Here is a 20,475-nt window from a genome sequence, read left to right on the forward strand (position 1 = left end):
TTTTAGACATAGTCTTTATTGCTATGACTACTACAAACAAATGATCATTTAAAATAGTAGGTCAGAGGCCAGAAACATCACAAGCTGGTTTTGATGGAAACAAAAAAACAACAAAAAGAGTACATATATAGCAATAACTTTTACACATATTACAATCATGAATACAATTATTTCAGATGGATGGAGAAAATAATTTATGCTGCACATCAAGAGTACAAGAACACACTGAAAGTTAAGAATGTGTAGCAGTGAAATATTCAGCAAGCTTTAATGAGACTGAAAATTACTCATCTGTTTAACTGCATGTCTAATGAATAGAACTAAATATATCTCACACACACACTTCCACGAGCTCAGCAGAGAGTGTGATTAGGCTTATGCTCTCTTGCTGTGTCATGTAATAGCATATTCTCTCTCTCTTTCTCGCTCACATAAGTGGAGGCACTTCTGGATCATCCACGAAGTCCTTTGACACAGGCCTTTCCTCAACACCACAGCGCTGGTGAGGCTGCAATAGCTGCAGGGGCTTGTGGGAAGACTCCTTTCCTTTGGGAACAATGTTGGCCAGACTCTGAGCCAGACCGGGATCCACCTCCAGTAATTCACGCCCTGCTGCTGCCCTGCAGAGAGACAGATCTGACTGAGATTGCTGTTTTATTGCGTTTTAACAATTTATTAGTCTATAACTCTAGTCTAACTGTTCAGTCAGCACAATCTCTGCAAAAATCAAAGTCGGTTTCTCCCACCTACTCTTTGCTAAATCACATCCACCACAAAGACGCACACTATAAGACACATTTGACCCTATTCACTTTCTGAATAAATGTCCTAGTTCTTACTGTGCTTGATTCATCTGTGTACCTTATTATGAAGAAAAAAAATACTTAAGAGACTAATATGACTTTCATTATTTTAAGCAACACAAGAAGATATTTTGAATAATATTGGAAACCGAACAATGTTTTTTATGCTCAAAAATTGAATTGTGGTTAATTTACATATATATATATATATATATATATATATACAATCCAAGTTTCTGTTCATAATAATATTAGTGTGAATATCTTAGCTATAGTTATGTTAACATATAGGAATCCATTGAATATTGTATTGGACAGTGGGAGTACAGTGCGAGGTTAAGAACCATTGAACTAAACATTTAACCCCAAATGTGTAACTGCATTAAGCTGTCCTGGAAGTAACAGACTTCAAGAAACAGATGCTGATGGAACAGCAATGGTGACAGGAAGTAAACTGTTAACTGCCATAGAATGCAATCACTAAGCAAGAGAGGATTATCAAAATTACAAAAAAGTCATTTAAGAAGAAAAGAAAAGGGCTGATTTGACATTTAATGATCACTTACTGTGATCCAACCTCACACCATAGAACACTGTTACCTAATCTGTTACCTAAATAAGCTATTCTCCTATAGCATACATTACAGTACAACATCACAAAGTAGTAGTTAATCACATATGCACCCTAATTAATTCATTTAATGGATCATTATGGATCGGCTGTGAAGATTAAGAAAGCAAAAGTGAACGGAAACCATGTTTGTTCGTTACTTGACAAGCACTAAGCAGTGAGGCAAGCTGATAAATGTCCATTAATACACTACTATTCCCCACCATCATCATGTTGTACCACAGGCCTCCCCAACAGAACAGTGCTGCAGCGTTCTGCCTCTTACATAGAAACACAAATCCAAGTATGATGGCCAACCCCATCCATCATGATAGCAGATAAATCAGTCCTGACAGCCTGAAGACTCACACCAAAAGGCTTGTGACTTCAACACACAGCAGGGCTTTATTTTTGCTAGGACAGTAGTCTAACAATCTCTGGTGAGCTCTTTGACTACACAATATATCAATATATATATCACTTATAGTACATATCATGTATTTATAGTACAGTATAAGAGTCACTCTTTTTATCTCCACTTCTGTCTCTCGCATGCTTTAAGAATGAATCACTAAAAATGTAATTAGTGTGGTAGCTGAAACCTGATTGGACTCTGAATTACTGATAGCGTGCAATTATATTGTACTTTCCGAGCAAATCAGCGGGTACATTATCACACACACAGATGATTTACAGAAAGTGCAATGATTTCCTCAGGGGCAGGAACACAGGTGCGTTAGAGTGTGTGTGTGTGTTACCTGAGGGTCTCAGTAAATAACATAAAAGCAAGAGCATCTGTCCTCCAAGCATGTCAGGAGTAATCAGGTTGAGATGATGTCATCCATCAGGATGAAGACAGGGCAGAAGAGTGCGTGTTTGTGAGTGAAATAAAAGTAACTGGTCTATTTGCATCTTATTTGCATTTTTATTAGGTCTTTAATGTTATACCCCAGTGTTCACTTACTATGCTGATAAACCGACTGAAGGACTCACGCAGACACACGGTCCCAAAATGGACAACAAACTAATTCCACAGTCACACGGGTTAATGCAAACATGCGTTAAGACCCATTAGAGGTGCCTGCACACACACAAGGGATATTGTACAGTGTGAAAGTGACCGCACAAGACCTCCGGCTGTAAACTGCAGAGAAGACGAGAGAATGGGAGAGAGGACTATAAAGAGAGATCAATTATAAAGCAGATAAGCGTGTATGTGTGTATATATTGCAATTTAGTAATTTAGTAAAAATAGCTCCAAAGCCACCTCTACCCTAATTAGAAGTTCAGCGTCCCTGGAGCAACCTACAGTTAAGTGTTTTAGTCAAGGTCGCAAATTTGATTCTTGTCATCTTAAATGGTTAGTTCACCCAGAAATTAAAATACTGTCACCCTCTCACTCACCCTCATGTCATTTGAATGCCAGATTTTTCTTTGTTTTCTTGGAATACAAAAGGTATTTAGCAGAATTCTGTTTTAGGATTTTATATTTGATACGTTGACCATGAATAAAAACTATTCCAGACCAAGGACACTTTTTGTTGTCTGGTGTGGTAGCAAAACCACAATCACACTATTAAGACAAGAACACACATGTTCACATAGACATGCAGCTGAACTGCTACTGAATTACCTGGTCGCTTTCTTGATATTTTGCTTACTGGTGACACTGCTTGGCCTGGCAATGGGTTTCTTTGGTTTTATCTCTCCATGTGCCTAGGACAAAAAAATAATACCAGAATGGGTTTTAAGAAGAGGTTTTATACAGTCTAGATATGCATACATAAAGTTATCCTTAAAAAAAACTTGCAAATTAACTGATCATTCAACTACACTTTCTGAAAGCTGTTAGCCAACAGCATGTTAATGCATCAGTTTGTTAGATTTCCATTCCAGTTTCACTACACTTGGTAACTGACTATAAACAATGTTTTTAAGATATTAAGTTAAAAATTGGAAAATAAAATAAAAATTCTAAAGTTTGGAGTCAGTAAGATATATACTTTTTTTATTTATATGTTGTTGTAATTTTTTAAAAGAATTTAATACTATTATTCAGCAAGGATACATTCAATTGAAAATACAAATAACATACATTAAATATATTGAAATATTAAATATATTAAAACAGATAAAAAAATATTTTGAACAGTAGCTTACATAAAAGTAAAGGAAAAAAAGTGTTGAAAATCCCCACCATTTCTTTCACATTTAGCATAATTTTCAATCGTATTTTTGACTTCAGTAAACTTGTACAATATTTTGTTCATGTACAAGTTTCATTGCAGCATTATTAATATCAGATCACAAAAGCCTATACATAAAAAAAATCAAATAAATGAAAAAAATAATTTTAGGTGAAGCACAGAATGTAAGACTGCAGGGAACGTCAACTTTCAAAAAGTACTTCACATCAGTTAACAACATTTTGGCACAATTCTGGGATTATATTGAAGGGAATGATTTTAACAGATATTATCTTTGGTAAGGTTATGTTCATTCAGCACAAACTGGGATGGAAACTGTGTTCAAAGACATCAGGAGGGTGTTTGAAAGGTGTGTTTCAGGTGTACTGAGCTGTACCAGAGGCAGGATGAGGAGCAGGTGGCCGGTGGTTTGGGATCTCTGTGCTGTGCTGCTGTCAGGCTTCACTTCTGCAGGCAAAACCAGCTGGAACACCTGCACACACACACACACCACACCACACCACATACACACTTTTATTTATGTGGGCTTTCAAGCACTTGTCACTGTAAAAGTGATCTACTACAGTATCACCAGTCATAAACTCATATACATCAATACCGAGATCAGTCGCACACAAACACAAACACACACACACGCACAAACATCTGTGGTGTTGTGAAGTCAGAACCGTTACTTGTATTGGTCTGCCGCAGATTTGTGAGGAAATGAGGCAGCATAAAGAGTGTAGATTTACTGCTGGGTAATCAGCTTTAAAGGTCAAACTCATCAGATGAGAGAGAGAAAGAGATTGAAAGAAAGAGACAGAGGGATGTATAGTATACCTTTCCTTTGACGGTCACTCTCACGTATGTTGGCTGAACATCCACATCCAGCAGTGAGGTGTCCATATGCCTATAGCACAGAAGAGACCAATGTGAGAGTGGATGGTGTTAGAAGAAAAGTTACTAAATGACACCAAAATACACTCAAAGTTTACTCAAAGAAAGAAAGGAAGTATAGTGCTATATCATGATTTCATCATTTTGTGCTGATCATTGTGCAGGACAAAAGCCAGCTGGAGTGAGTGAATGAGTGTGTCTCTACCTGTAAACATGTATTTCCAAATGCATGCAGTTGTTCTCATCCTCAGTGAGACTGAAGTCCAACCTTGGAGGTAGAGATCACATGAAATAAATATTATAAGTAATGTACAGTATGTGAGCTCATGTGTATCTCTGGTTGGAGTGAGGCACTGTTGATGCATGACATTTACTGTATCTCTCCTGTGTCCTAGTTTAGCCATCTTACCTGATGTTGATTTCCTGTTTCTCACTATAAATAGACTCAAGTTATCACTTGTGCTTTTATGTCTTGTTAGCACTAGTCTCATTCAGCCAGACGTTTGGCTGTTGGCATAAATTCTGGTCCACTTTGCACATTATTCTGCCCACTCTCTCAGAAAAAAAAGGTACAGCTGTCACTGGGGTGGTACCCCCTCAAAAGATATGAATATGTACACTTTAGGTACTAACATGTACTCTTAAAGTAAACTAATATGTACCTTAATTAAGTACTAAGATGTACCATTCAGGGATAAATGGGGTACAGATATATACCTTTTTATTTTCTGTATCTTAGAGGAATGCTCCAGTGACAGTGTTGTAACTTTTTTGGATAAGTCCATTTGTTTGCTTTGCCTCACTGAATTTTATCCTCATGCCTGTTTTTGGACATGCATTTTGGATATATTTGCATTTTCCATTTTTCCTTCTGGATTGTGGATTCTGGGCTTGTCACTTTAAAATGGTGAGAGCTGGCTTTAGTCTGACTGACTGCTACACAATTTGTAGACGGGGTCTGTCCACCACAACACAAAGTCATGTTCATAAGGGACGGAATTGTGTCTTAGAATTTGTTTAAGAAAATAAGCAGACTGACAGTAGTATTGTGTTTGTGTGTTTTTGTGTGTGTACTTGGGCTCATTGATATTCAGCACTCGTCCATCTGCAGTAATCAGAGTTCTAGTGGTTTTGGTTTTGGGCTTCTCTCTGTAGAAACACAGAATTGACTGCATTACGAAACATTGTTTCATTTGTCTTTATCTCATAGAAATGGGCATCACAGTGATATTTAGACATAGATAGCACTACAGGGATTTCAGTCCTCTTTTTCTGAATAAGCAAGTACCTCTCTTTCTCTTTGGCCCTCCTCTTGTCCTCCAGATGGCGATGGGCCTCTAGTCTGGATTCTGGTGTGAATGAGCAAGGCTTTTCCCAGAACTCCTTCTCTTTATCCTCATTGGAAACCTTGGAGCTTGTTCCTCTATTCTGATGGGTCCCATTTTGGTTTTCAGAGAGCAAACTGTGTAAAATAATCATCACGGTTAAGGCTCATCAAAGTTAGAAATTCACAGTTCTGGCTCAAAGCAGATAACTCTCTTTTTTACGCAAAACACCAAAGCATGTTCAAATTTCTTGAAAATAACTTATATTATGAGGAATTTTCTGTGAATGTAACTTTTCAAGAAAAGAGAGTTTTGGGGTGAATCGGTGCACAACCTGTGTGTGCTTTCTACTGTGTGAATTATACAGACTTCAATAAGTTTACTTTAATTTCTAAAAAGGTAAATTTCTGTTAAATCTGTTAAAGTTTATCTAATACAAACCAAATTGTCTTTTAGCTCTCCTAATTCAGTTATTCAAAGTCCGCTACCTTACAGACACTCACTGGTTTATCTGAGGATCCTCCTGCTTTTCGGTTGTCTCTTTCAAACCACTCTTTTTCTGTTCCTCTCTTTTCTCTAAATACTCTGCCTCCTGCTCAAAAACAAGTCTCCTCACTGCATCCAGTTCCTGCAGGGCCTGAATACGCTCACCTCGTCTGATTTCTTTCCCATCTAACCACTGCAAAGCAAAAAAGACAGTCATTCATAAATAACGCAAAGCTTAAAATGTCTCTGTATATGTCTGTCTCAGTGCAGTACCTGTAGTTGAGGCAGACATGCCACCACATATTGTCTGTATCCTTGAAATTCAGTACAGGGGTTTCCCACCAGGTAGAGTTCTCTGAGATGAACGTTCTGCTTCAGAGACTCCACACTGCTCAGCTTACCCACAAAATTCACCGTCAGGTCTAGTTTCTGTAAACTCTCACAGCCTACAAACAAATACACCCATAAATCAGAGTTACATGCATACATATGAACTAATTTACACAAAAATCAAGCCTAAATTGAGCTGTAATATGCATGTAAACAGTATATATGCAACAAAATAGATATAATACACCACACTCTTCAAGCTGTTAATTTTCAAATGATGAACACATATACTGTTAAAATTAAGCATTTGAACATGTTCCGGCTGTCAGAATTGAATATGCATAATTCATATGATAAACTACACTTGTGGTTGGTCTGCTAGGACACTCATGTGAATCTGAGAAGAACTGCATATACGCTAAAAACAATGTTGGGAGTAGTTGGCTAAAAGTAAGTTAAATGGTTCTGATTTAAAATCATATATATATATATATATATATATATATATATATATATATATATATATATATATATATAAATAAAATAAATAAAAAACAATTTTGTTACTTGACATAAAATATAAAAAAAAAAACAAACAAACAAACAAAAAATTGCCAAGGAAACAACTCTCATTTTCATTTAATTTGATGTACTAAAATAACTGAAACAAAACCTACTAAAAACAACATAGACATGTTTTTAAAAAACAAATGCACAATAATCTACATTCTACATCTAAATTGATTCTAAAAATCACCAAATTCAGAGGGTAAATTATACACACACACACACACACACACACACACACACACACACACACACACACACACACACACATATATATATATATATATATATATATATATATATATATACATAACTATTTATGAAAGTCACCTTCTAAATTCTCGATGACTTCTATGTTGTTCAGCGCCAGATTTAGATACTCCAGCTTCTTTAGTCTGCTCACATTTTCTGCATAAACAAAGTTAAAAGCATATAGCCATATATTTAGTTGTTGTGTTTCCACTGATATGTAGCCTACATGAAACTTTGCCTAACGTTACCTATCTTTGGGATGAGGTTGTTCTGTAAGTAGAGGATTTTGAGGTCTCTGCACCATTTGTCGATAAGCTCGATCCTCTCGATGTCCTGCTGATGGAGGGAAACCTCCTCCAGGGAGAAGATCTCCCCATTATTGTGCTCTGCTCTGCGGCGGATCAGATCCTCGCTGACTGATCAGAAAACGAAGAAAGAAAGGATTAGTTTACCAACAGCTAAACCGCAAGAAAAAGAAAATAAAAAAAACATTTAACTTTATTTTGGAAGAATCCTTTGTTTAAAGAGTCATATAATAAAATAGCTATTTTATTATAGGAATAAATAAAAATGTATTTGTTAATAATAAAGCACTTACTGCGGACCATGACTTGCTCGCGCAAGTGTGTTATGCGTTGCTATAGAAACGGGCACGCTGCAGTCCGAAGCTCGTGCTTGTGTTTCCAGGCCTATCCTTTGAAACGTTCCAGTCGAGCAAATCGCCAGAATCAGAAAATCATTCCGTATTTATCTCGACAATAACAGTCCTAATCTTCACTAGCACGGTGTAATCTCGACACACGACTGAACAACAAGTTTACTGAACATTTTTATCAACAAAACGCTCCTGTTGCTCAGTTTATATTCACGTAGCATCTCTGCCACCTAGCGGTCAGGGTGAACAATAACAGTCAAAGAAATGTATTGATTTTCGATATGCTGAGTGGCGTGAAGGATGTAACAACATTCTTCTGTAATGGGGGAACTAAGTGTTTTAGACATATTTTTTAATAACATAATTTTTCAAAATTGGCTGTCGATTCCAATTTTTATAGAACCATAAATATATTTTTTTAGTACAAGCACTAGCAGTGTCTTTCAGTTCATACTTGTTTCTCTGTCCACTCAGCTACAGCATATACAGTCTTGTGGTTTTGTGCAAATCAATTGTACACAGATAACATACACAGTGCTGGTCAGTATGACAAAAAAATTCCAGCGGTTTATCATGTAGAGGGCAGATAATCTCCTATAGCCGACCAGTGGCGTCCATCACTTTATGACGCTTTCCAGAGTGAAATTCTTCATTGAAATCCCGTTCAATTATTCTAATTTGTCAGACAGGATTTGATGGCTTTGTTTTTGTTCCCAGTACAGATGTCACACTCCACATCTCCACTACTTCAGCCAGTATGGTGTTTTTACCTAAAACAGGTCTAAGAGTGAAGGTCTGTCTGCACTGAGGGCAGCTGTAGACTCCCTTCTGATCATCCGGATCCCAGCAGTCTGTAATACAGCTCATACAGTAACTGTGTCCACAGGGTATAGTCACTGGATTCTTCATCCAGAAAAATTGGACAGACAAACTGATTTTGAACCAAAGAAATACTAGATTCTGCCATTTTAATGCTCAACAATGTAATACATCGTTTCTCTGTATGAGCTGTTTCCTGGTTTTGTGTTTAAGAATCATGCGCATACAGGTGTGCCATTAAGACAATAAAAAGTTACACAATATAGGCCAGCCACAGTGAGCTACAGTGAGCCAATAGAGGGCACTGTCTCAGATACTATCAACACATCCCTCTCATTGTCCATAATGCTCATCATTATTTGGGGTCACAGCCAATATCAACACATGAAACCAAATCCATCAGTGTCCGTCCATCAGAAGAGGCAAGGAAAGCTTTGAGTTTTATTTTATTTTAACCTGTTTTAACTGATTTACCCATTAATGTGCATAATTCAGATCTGTTGTGTTGGTGATTAGGGAGATTGCTGCAGCATTGATTATCAAGATTATTTAAACAGGCCTATATGAGCATAATTATTAGCGAATATATGAAAATCAAACATGTTATTAGTTAAATGATAAATATTACTGTACACATCAGCCTCTGCAAAAAAAAAAAAACATTCAAGGACCACTGCATTATTTAAAAAATATACACTAGAATCTAAATTCTCGTCAACACAACCACACATCGACCCTGTCAGACACGATTTACTCACTCTGGTGTTGTTCAGAACCAATGTGGCTGACTTTCTTCTAGCTGCAAAAAATACTTTCTTTTTTTCTGGACAGATATCTGGGTTATAGCGAATGTCATGCTCCAAAACAACAAAAATACTGTAAAAGTGGACCTCATTATTCACTTATAAAATTTGTTAAATTTAAAGACAGGAGAATTGCTGTTACAAAGAAAATGTTACTGGGATTCTCTTTCCCATAAAGCTTGGTATTAGCAGCATGGACTTGATTGATTTATTCGAACATGAGAAAGATATTAACCGATTAAAACGACTTTATTACTTATATCAAGCGGTTTCATTTCAAAGAGGAATTATTAGACACTCATTTAACAGTGAGTTGTTACAAGGGTCTCTCTCTAGTTCAAATGTTACACATCTGAACAAGAAGTAAATATTCAATGTTTTTTCATACACCATAAAACAAAAAGGAAGAAGAAAATCACCCCAAAAATATAGACAAGAATGAGAGACTTGAGATAGTTGCCCTAGTAGGGATGTTTATTGGGTGAACTGTACCCAGTGTTACTGAGATTTTGTAGTAAAATAGAATACATCAGCAGAAACACACAATCACAATGTGAAAATAAACAAAATACAGGGAGGTTTTAGGACTCCTAATTAAATCTAATCAAGCAAAATATATTTTGACTTACTAATACTGATCAACAAAGTAGCTAGACCAATAAGATTTATCTGTCTGTTGCAAAACTTACAGATATTGTCTCTAGATTAAATAAACATACATTTTACTAAAACATATAGTATAAGAATATCGTTGTGTGAAACCTAAAAACCTGCACCTGGGTGATACAGCTGGGTATTATTCACTTCAACTTCAATTGATTTTTATAAAACCTGTTTTATAACAATGTACACAGTGGGTTGTTGAATGTGAAATTGAATCAGCCTCTGAAGACTAGAACACAGTGTGTATTCTATTCTCTATCTGTATTGTCCAAGCCAATTTTAGTATTCATTTTTATCATTGTTAGATCATATGAGATATTTTTCAGTAAGCTTTTTTTAGTGAGATGATCAGTGTTGATTTGTTTATTAGAAAGTAAAAGACTCCAGTATCCAAGTTGCTAAATTATCATGAAGCTTAAACTGTTACCGGTAATATGAAATTTATATGCAATGAGGTTGTACCTTATTTATAGCTTACATAGTTTAACATTTGATACACTTTTACATAATGAACTGAACTCAAACCCAGCATAGAGAGGCTGAGTGAATGTGGTCTGGACTCTGTGGATGAGGGTCATTGTGTCAGAGACGCTGTAGAAGGACAGGGTTCCTGCACTGTGATCCACATACACTCCTATTCTAGAGGAGCTGGACACTTCAGGGACTTTAGTCCATCTGTTGTTGTGCCAGAATGACCAGCTGGAGTCAGAGCAGTACAAACTCCAGGACTGATCATTACAACCAAACTCACACTCCTTTCCCCGTCCCTTCCTGCTGATTCTCTTATATGACACTGTTATATAAACCGAACCACTCCACTCAACCTCCCAGTAACAGCGTCCACACACACTCTCTCTACACAACACCTGAAGAAAACCGTCAAATCTGTCTGGATGATCTGGATACAGCTGTTCTTCACGAGTGTATTCAATCACTCTGTTCTCCTCCGACAGACAGAGATTCTTATTCACGGTGTTTAAATCCAGAGTGAGTTGATGAGAATCTAAATGGAGATATAGCATGTAATTCAAATGAAATTCAGCCAATTTCAATCATTAAAATAATACTTAAGCTTGGCTTAGCTTTTATGGACCATAAAACTGTTTAAGATTAGATAAAAGTGAGTTTATGAACTGTCTTTAGCTGTAGAGTAGAACATCCATATTTGGATGTTAGGGTGATATATATACACACACACACACACACACACACACACACAGGTGCACCTCAGTAAATTAGAATCTCAAGGAAAAGTTTATTTATTTAAGTAATTCAATTCAAATTGTGAAACTTGTGTATTAAATAAATTCAGTGCACACAGACTGAAGTAGTTTAAGTCTTTGGTTCTTTAATTGTGATGGTTTTGGTTAACATTTAACAAAACCCACCAATTCACAATCTCAACAAATAAGAATACTTCATAAGACCAATTTTAAAAAAAAATTGTTTGTGAATTGTTGGCCTTCTGGAAAGTATGTTCATTTACTGTACATGCTCTCAATACTTGGTAGGGGCTCCTTTTGCTTTAATTACTGCCTCAATTTGGCGTGGCATGGAGGTGATCAGTTTGTGGCACTGCTGAGGTGGTCTGGAAGCCCAAGTTTCTTTGACATTGGCCTTCAGCTCATCTGCATTGTTTGGTCTTTTGTTGCTCATATCGACAATAGCCCACAGATTCTCTATGGGGTTCAGGTCTGGTGAGTTTGCTGGCCAGTCAAGCACACCAACACCATGGTCATTTAACCAAATTTTTATGCTTTTGGCAGTGTGGGCAGGTGCCAAATCCTTCTGGAAAATGAAATCAGCATCTTCAAAAAGCTGGTCAGCAGAAGGAAGCATGAAGTGCTCCAAAATTTCTTGGTAAACAAGTGCAGTGACTTTGGTTTCAAAAAACACAATGGACCAACACCAGCAGATGACATTGCAGCCCAAATCATCACAGACTGTGGAAACTTAACACTGGACTTCAAGCAACTTGGGCTATGAGCTTCTCCACCCTTCCTACAGATTCTGGGACCTTGGTTTCCAAATGAAATACAAAACTTGCTCTTGTCTGAAAAGAGGACTTTGGACCACTGTGCAACAGTCCAGTTCTTCTTCTCCTTAGCTCAGGTAAGGCGCCTCTGATGTTTTGTGTGGTTCAGGAGTGGCTTAACAAGAGGAATACAATGGATGGTTGGCAATGGATGTTTGTGGCTCCTTGTGAAGGGTGTCAATTATTGTCTTCTGGACAACTGTCAGATCAGCAGTCTACCCTATGATTGTGTAGCCTAGTGAACCAAGACCACTTACTACACAGAGCCGTAGTTCGCTGACAAGCTACATCAGGGGTTCCCAAACTTTTTAGCCCGCGACCCCATGATAAATGCGCTGCTGCCCCGCGACCCCCCCCCCCAAAAAAAAACACCTCTCGTCGCGTGAAATGTACAGCAAATCGATTTTATGCCCAGTCTCAAAGCACACGAAGTTATATTTTATTGTTCTGCGTGCAAAATCAGTGTTACAATTGTGCATGAGCTGCTCGATATCCACCTGTTCTCTCTCGGAAAGTAACTGTGCAGCTATGTTGAACTCGTTCATTATTCTGCCATCAGGAACCAGTCGAGTAAGTCTGAGCTGCTCACACGCGTGCTCGCACCCGTGCGCGCACGCACACACGCACACACACACACACACACACACTCATGCTAATCCGCTAGATGTGTCACTTTATGCTTTCCATGGTGACGCGTCATTGCTTGTCACGTGACATACCGCAGCAACAACAGAGCTGAATGAATGATCTGTTTTTGTCATTTTTCCTTTTTTATTCAAAATATTAACAAATTTGTTAGACATGGCATGAAATAGCTGATATTCCGATTGTCAAATATATGCAAGTGGAAGTGTTTTGTTGTTTAAACACCTTTATAACCATCGCGTTAGTTGAGCTGTATGCCATCTTAGTTTGTGCCGCAGACGCAGTTCAGAGAATCAGATCTGTTGGATTTACAACACGTGAATTCATCCACTCTCCCGAAATACATAAAAGTAAGTGGCTGGTGAACTGGGAGAATAATGGAGTAAACTTTAAAGTTACTTACACAATGTGTATCTGATATGAATAAAATGTGTCTAATTATAATGAAAAATATTATTATTGCCTCTTCCTTTGACATCAGTGTGTATTTTACAAACTCTAAATGTATTGTTTTTCTAGTACTTATATGTCTGAAACCTAAAATAAACATTATGTGGTTGAAAACACTGAAAAGTTGTGATGACAGCTCTGAGCGCACTTGTCTCTGGCTCAGCGCCAGCCAACTCGCGAGAGCACATTTGAATTTCACGTCATGCACTGACCGGTGTGGTCGTACACTCCAGGGACTAGCCTAGACTGATCACACCGGTGTGATCGTACGTGCGATGCGAAAGAGTTAAATTAATTGAAACAAAAATATATAAAGCCTATATCGAAATCATCTCGCGACCCCTGCGCCGGGGTCCCGCGACCCACCGTGGGGTCGCGACCCCTACTTTGGGAACCACTGACCTAGAGCACATCTCATCGTAAATGAAACTCAGCGTAGGCCTATGCCTCATACTTTAGCATTAAATATCTTTGCTGCATCCTTTCTAGAACAGACAATGGCTTTTTTTTGCGGCTCGCATCAGCAAAGCATTGCATCGCCATAGACCGCAAAACAAGCAGCGGATGGCGGGCTGGTGCGGCTTTGAAATTTGCTCTATGATTTCCATGAAGCAAAAAATGAGGACGGAATCTCGAAATCCAGTCATGAAAATGAAACTTGCATTTTAATATGGACAGTCACAGAATTTGCCAAAGTTAGCATAAAATAATCAAATCAAATCTCCATATGGACCAGTATCTGTAAATGTTAAGCCGCAAAAGTTGTTTAAAATATAAATCCGTGTTCTTCGCGTCTCTGTGTGAATTAATGAATGGCAGAGACGTGCAGGTTTGTTTACTACATAGACTGAAGCGCATGACGCTTGCATTAATTTCAGCATCTGAGCTTCAGAGTTCTCTCTCCTTCAAGCGATCTGAACTTTTCAGCTCATCTCAATGGACACACAGCGCACCTGTATTTGACACTCTGTAAACTCTTTGTGAATGCGCACGACTCACCGTCACTTTACTGATAGCGCTGTTTCTCACACATGCAAAGAGAGAGAGAGCGAGAGTCTTACCACGCTTAAACAACACGCTATATGTAAACTATTCTTTGTTGTCTTCTCCTGTCAAAATAATGGATTTAATTTAGAATTATTCATATTCATTTTCGAACAAGCAGAAGACATACCAGTTTCTCCGGTAGTGGGCGGAGCTAATGGGCAAATGGCAATGGCTTTTTTTTGCGGCTCGCATCAGCAAAGCATTGCATCGCCATAGACCCCAAAACAATCAGCGGATGGCGGGCGGGTGTGGCTTTGAAATTTGCTCAAAAAACGTTGGCGCGGATGATGAGTTTTGTGACAGATCTCCTTAATAAACGGAGGTCTGAAATCTCTGCCCCTTTACCGATCAGAGCGCGCGCTGACACGGAGTTAACCCGCCATCTCCAAGAACAACCAATTGACTTGGACGCCCCCCTGACGGTTATGTTATGAACCGTCACATTTGACTCACGTCATAACCGTCATCACCAATTCTGAAACCGGCACACCCCTAGCTGTGAGTGACGGTGACGATATATAAAAGCATTATCATTCATTCACAATGTACAAATTAAGCTTTTAATGTGATTTAAACTTTAAAGTACATTAAAATAGAAACAACATAAAAGTTCTTCAACATTAAATGCAATAGAAATGTAGTTACTAATCATTTCATCAGATAACTGTTTTATATCGTGCGCTTTGCAGGGCTGCGGGACACAGTGACAGGACAGGTAGTCTATTCATTCCTACAACTTGTTAATTCATTCCTACGAATTATTAATGTGGCAATTGTCCATGTTTCATTAATTTTGTTCCCTAAATAACCCATGATTTAAGTGAAATAAGGGAACAAATTAATAAATCGAACGAATTCTTAATTCATGAAATCTTTAATTTCCTTTCCCATGTTTACCACAGTAAGAGATGCGAAAACAGTTATTAAAAGCGAAAGATAATAAAATAAACATGGGAAATTAGAGGGTTAGACTATGAAGATTTAGGAAAAGAAACAATGCCTAAATATACTGAATTTGTACAAATTCGTGACCAACCGGCAAACCAGAACAAAGCCGCGTAAATGAAGACTATGGGGTCCAAAAGCATGGTCGCGATCTAACATTTTCCAGTTAACCTATTATTCCTCTAATAAACAAAGCTTTTATACCACACTTGTCATAATCAGATCTTATCATTTCTAAATAAATAATTGCTGGATTCAAAACAGCGATTAATAGGCGCTGTGACCGACACATTCCTGGAGCATTCACTGCTGTCACTAAACGGTGACGCCGAGCATCGTTCACAAGTTTCTGCATGGACCTGACTAGGGCACAGGTTCTAAGCCCTGGGACAAAATGGGATGCTTTAAGGAAAATTTATAGCCTATACTAAGTAATAGGCCCAACATAAAAATAACAATTTGTTTTCATGTTTTTTTTTTTTTTTTTTAAATAGGCTATGCGAAATATATCCACCTTAAATAGGCTAATTAAGATTAACGGATTTAAAACAGAAGTGTGGGCGCTCCATAAGTTCACAAAAAAAAAAGAAAAGATGACAACGCATTCTGTTTGTTTGCTTTATTTTACAAGAGCACAAATCTTCTGTTTTTATTGTGAGTGTGCACAAATGAAAGTAAACACTTTTGCGGAAAATATATATATTTTTTTAATGTCTTAGCTGTTTCGATCGCCCCGGAGCCTGCTGCACACGTATATTCTAGCGATTCAAACTTACATCGCAGTCTGTTCATTATCAAAATAAAATGTCAACTAAACATTAAAAGGTTACACTGGTCAGTTTAAATAGAGCGTAGTATACCGGTCCACTCTGCTGTTATGCCAAGGACGTTTTTGCTCATATGAAGAGGATAATATTTTCCGTCTATATGCGAATGCGTGTTAAGTACAAGCCTAGTTTACATTATAAATAATAGTTTAACATTCAAATACATTGCGAATATGGAAACATTTCGATTTGTGCCGAATGAGACATGAGCAATAACCTCCAAATAAATCTAGCCAAAGCCGCGCTCGCTCATCCTCGTCTGCACGCATGCACTGTCACGATCTAATGCGCTGTATGCCGGATTTTTAAAAATCTGACATTTTCTAGGACAGAATCCAGCAGGATCAAAATAATGTGAGCAACTGTGTTTTGGTGCAGCAGCGCCGATGTAGTTCACTTAATGTGCAGCGCAGTCACACGCGCTCCACATTTCGGATAATTTTATACAGTTGAAAACATTGCAATTGTGCTTTAAAATACAACAACGAGCACCACAAAACCATTTAAAGATGCGCGTTCAGCGTTCTCCGTGCGGGATTGGAAACTGTCAACAAAGTAAAATGACCTCAAAAGTATGGCGCGCTCTCTTCATTTTATCAAATGATCATAATCGCATCTATTCATTTTATAATCCTGCTACTAGCATTTTATTCAGACTAAAACCTCTTTAATTCAAGTGAGAAAGCGTTTTTATGTGTGTGGCTTTTGCACATCCTGTCATACCGCTGACTGCGTGCCTGCAATAGATGCATTTTGCAGTATTATGGTTAACGATTAATCGATTAATTGATCGTTAATTTAAACGACGATCGATCATGGAAATAATCGAAATTTGACATCCCTAATATATATATATACATACACACACACACACACACACTCACACATATTTTAGCTGCCTTTGCATGATTGATATGGATGCTGCACATTGGTTGTGTTTGAGGGAAAAAATGATTCAGTAATAAAGGTTAAGTGATTTGAATAAAGTTCTATGTGAAATGAAAAACTTTATTCATTTACTGATGTTTGTTCATAGTTTTTTTTTTAAGGAGTATTTTTTATTTTGCAGTTTTATTATAGAGTGGTTTAAAAGTTATTCATAAAGACTTACATTGAAGGAATTCCTCCCTGGTTTTGGGCTCAGAGGTGGGAATGACTGCGATGTATGTTACTATGGAAACAGATGTGTATTATAAATCCCATACCATATGAAGTGAAAATATCAAATCCATGTCACATTCAGTTATTGATATGCTTTTTACATAAATTATTACATTACATGATACTGTACGTATGACTTATTTTTCTCATAAAAGGATGAGTTAGTGTTATACCTCTACCAGATATCTTTTTTATCTCCTCTCTGCAGAAATTCTCCAGTTTCTCTTTCAGATGAAACACATATTTACTAATATCATCAAAAGAGAGACGAGAACTGATGCTGGGTGAGTTTGTAGATGCAGGAAAAACAGAGAGAGACTGGAAACTCTACACAGACAAAAAAAAAACAAGAGAAACACCAGATAAAGACACATAAACATTTGATAGAAACAATCTCTGTACAACATATTCTTCCCTTCATGAAGACCACTGTCCTGTTTGTCAGATCTCTGTTACCTGGAGGAAACGGATGTGATTGTCTGTGTGTGAAAGCTGCTCTAGCTCAGCATCTCTCCTCCTCAGATCTTCAATCTCCTGCTCCAGTTGCTCCAGTTGTCCTTCAGCTCGACTCACTTCAGCCTTTTCCTGATCTCTGATCAGCTGTGTCACCTCAGAGCGGCTTCTCTCAATGGAGCGGATCAGCTCAGTAAAGATCCTCTCACTGTCCTCCACTGCTGTCTGTGCAGAGCGCTGTCAGGACACACAGAGAGAGAAGCATCAGAATCAGTCCATTCACTCAGCTCTTCCTGCTACCTCACACAGTCTGTTCCCCACAGTGGACTTCAGTGGGACTGAAAGACCTCCAGCACTGGCTCCTCACTGACTGACTGGAGGAGAGTCCTAACTGAGTCTGAAACAACTCTTCAGCAGCCAGCAGCTGTTCTTCTGCTCAAAACTCACCTTGTGAGACTCTACAGCCTCTTTCAGCTCCTCAATATCCTTCTGTCTTTTCTGGATTCTCTCCTGATATTTTCTCTGCATTTCACCCAATTGTATCTGCAGGAAAATAAAATAATCATAAATCTGACAGATGTTAACGCATGCAACAAACAATTAAAGCCTCATGAGATCGTAGTGAGAACTATTTTAAAAATAATCTTTTTACTATGTAGAGATTATGAAGTCATTATCTAGCCTACATTCTGAGTTTGTACCTGTTTCTCAGTCCTCTCTGCTGCAGCTGATACAGTTTCATGGTTTTTGTGTTTATCCAACATACAGAGATAACATATACAGTGCTGATCAGTACGACAGAAAATCTCCAGCAGTTTATCATGTAGAGGACAGATCATCTCCTGCAGTTGTCCAGTGGCATCAGTCAATTTGTGTCGCTTTCCAGAGTGAAATTCTTCATGACGTTCAAAATGGGTTTGACAGTAAGATTCCAGACACACCAGACAAGACTTGATGGCTTTGTTTTTGTCCCCAGTACAGATGTCACACTCCACATCTCCAGATCCAGAGTGACTTTGAGCAGGATGAGCAGCCTGGAGTTTTGTCATCTTGAGTTTTTCCACTACTTCAGCCAGTATGGTGTTTTTACCTAAAACAGGTCTAGGAGTGAAGGTCTGTCTGCACTGAGGGCAGCTGTAGACTCCCTTCTGATCATCCTGATCCCAGCAGTCTGTAATACAGCTCATACAGTAACTGTGTCCACAGGGAATAGCCACTGGATCCTTCAGTAGATCCAGACAGATTGGACAGCTGAACTCATCCTGAGTCAAAGAAACACTGGAGTCTGCCATTTTACTGCGTAGAGAAAGATGTACAACCGCCTAAAGTCTCAGACTCTGAGCATGCGAAATTCGTTCGGACGTGCTGCACTGCTGCGAAATGGAGCATCCGATCGGGACCAGGATATGACATCACGCGCCAAAGTTTAATTTCACAGTACACCAACAAAATATCCTCATTAGTCTTTATTCTTTTCCATTCTTGTGATTACAATCAGTCATGTAGAGTTAGCAAAGTACAAACACGCACACATGCAAATCTCATGTAATAAAAAAAAACATTCGCCCGTTTCTCTTGCCACCGCCAACCAAGCCGCTTCTCCTTTAATGTGATTTTTAAAATATTTTGTTGTATAAAACAGGATGATGCGACACTGCTAAAATTAGCCATTCATCCATGTTTATTTTTTATTGCAAATCCAAATATGACATCAATGAAATACAACTTTGCATACATTACACTGATTGTATGTCATCTGAACATATGTAAGAGTAGAGAGAGAAAAAGGTTGACAATAACTGTTTAAAGATAAGGATGCATTTAAATAGCATTTACTACTTAAATACTTTTATTTAAATCTATAAAAGTAGGTATTTTCTTAAGTAACCTTTGTTTGTGGAAATAGAATTTTGCCACAAGGATATGAAATTTAACAGTTGATTCAAAATATTTGATTTGGTTTTCAAAAAAGCAAATAACATCCTTTTAATGTGATCCATGTTTTTAAATTTCTGTACCGAGAGGTTTCGTTGTGACGTTTTGATCTTCTATTGATCTTACAAATTCACGTGACGCGAAAGTTTATGAAATAGGGTTTGAAAATGGCATTTGACATTGTAAATGATAAAAGAACTGCGATTTTAAATGTATCAATATTTAACAATGATGCTACTGATATTTGGATTAATTAAATAATAAGTAGCCTACTAACATAAAAATATTTTTTAAGCACTTGCTGTTGAACGTCCACTAGATGGCAGTGTGGTCACTGATCTATAATATGAGTTATGGAAAATAAACCCTTGTTTGCGTTCTGTGGTGTTCCACCAGAGGGCGCTCTCACACACTGTGGAATTTTCCATGTCTGTCTGTTTGCCAAACGCGTGATACAGCACATAGCGCTCAAACAACTAGGCACACTCCTCTAGGATCATTTAAGGATCATTTAAACACAGAAAATATATTCTTTCTGATTACAAAAATAAAAACAGCTCGAATGTATTGTATTGTAT

General features: G+C 37.8%; 2 protein-coding genes across 2 annotated transcripts; both read right to left on the reverse strand.

The window, feature by feature from the left end:
- On the reverse strand, positions 1-8,335 carry LOC113113829 (protein tilB homolog). Its single transcript, XM_026280327.1, has 12 exons — positions 8,058-8,335; positions 7,708-7,875; positions 7,538-7,615; positions 6,584-6,756; positions 6,328-6,503; positions 5,788-5,961; positions 5,574-5,648; positions 4,705-4,767; positions 4,443-4,512; positions 3,997-4,092; positions 3,047-3,129; positions 1-620 (listed from the first exon to the last, which is right to left on the reverse strand). Exons 1-12 carry the CDS (start codon positions 8,065-8,067, stop codon positions 428-430), a joined length of 1,359 nt encoding a protein of 452 aa, XP_026136112.1. The 5' UTR covers positions 8,068-8,335; the 3' UTR covers positions 1-427.
- A 1,864-nt stretch (positions 8,336-10,199) lies between these two features.
- LOC113114073 (tripartite motif-containing protein 16-like) lies at positions 10,200-19,367 on the reverse strand. Its single transcript, XM_026280801.1, has 6 exons — positions 18,664-19,367; positions 18,410-18,505; positions 17,966-18,199; positions 17,683-17,836; positions 17,460-17,519; positions 10,200-11,402 (listed from the first exon to the last, which is right to left on the reverse strand). Exons 1-6 carry the CDS (start codon positions 19,252-19,254, stop codon positions 10,867-10,869), a joined length of 1,671 nt encoding a protein of 556 aa, XP_026136586.1. The 5' UTR covers positions 19,255-19,367; the 3' UTR covers positions 10,200-10,866.
- Between the last annotated feature and the right edge of the window lie 1,108 nt (positions 19,368-20,475).

This window comes from Carassius auratus, chromosome 2 (assembly GCF_003368295.1).
Source record: "Carassius auratus strain Wakin chromosome 2, ASM336829v1, whole genome shotgun sequence".
In the NCBI taxonomy this organism is placed as follows: domain Eukaryota; kingdom Metazoa; phylum Chordata; class Actinopteri; order Cypriniformes; family Cyprinidae; genus Carassius; species Carassius auratus.

Coding starts and splice junctions, on each gene's coding strand:
- LOC113113829 (XM_026280327.1), bottom strand. Junction 4,093..4,442: donor GAGTGACCGTCAAAGGAAAG/GTATACTATACA, acceptor GTGTGTGTGCAG/GTGTTCCAGCTGGTTTTGCC. Junction 621..3,046: donor AATATCAAGAAAGCGACCAG/GTAATTCAGTAG, acceptor GTCTCTCTGCAG/GGCAGCAGCAGGGCGTGAAT.
- LOC113114073 (XM_026280801.1), bottom strand. CDS start 19,254: ATGGCAGACTCCAGTGTTTCTTTGACTCAGGATGAGTTCAGCTGTCCA. Junction 17,520..17,682: donor AAAAAAGATATCTGGTAGAG/GTATAACACTAA, acceptor CTGTTTCCATAG/TAACATACATCGCAGTCATT. Junction 11,403..17,459: donor CAGGGAGGAATTCCTTCAAT/GTAAGTCTTTAT, acceptor ATCTCCATTTAG/ATTCTCATCAACTCACTCTG.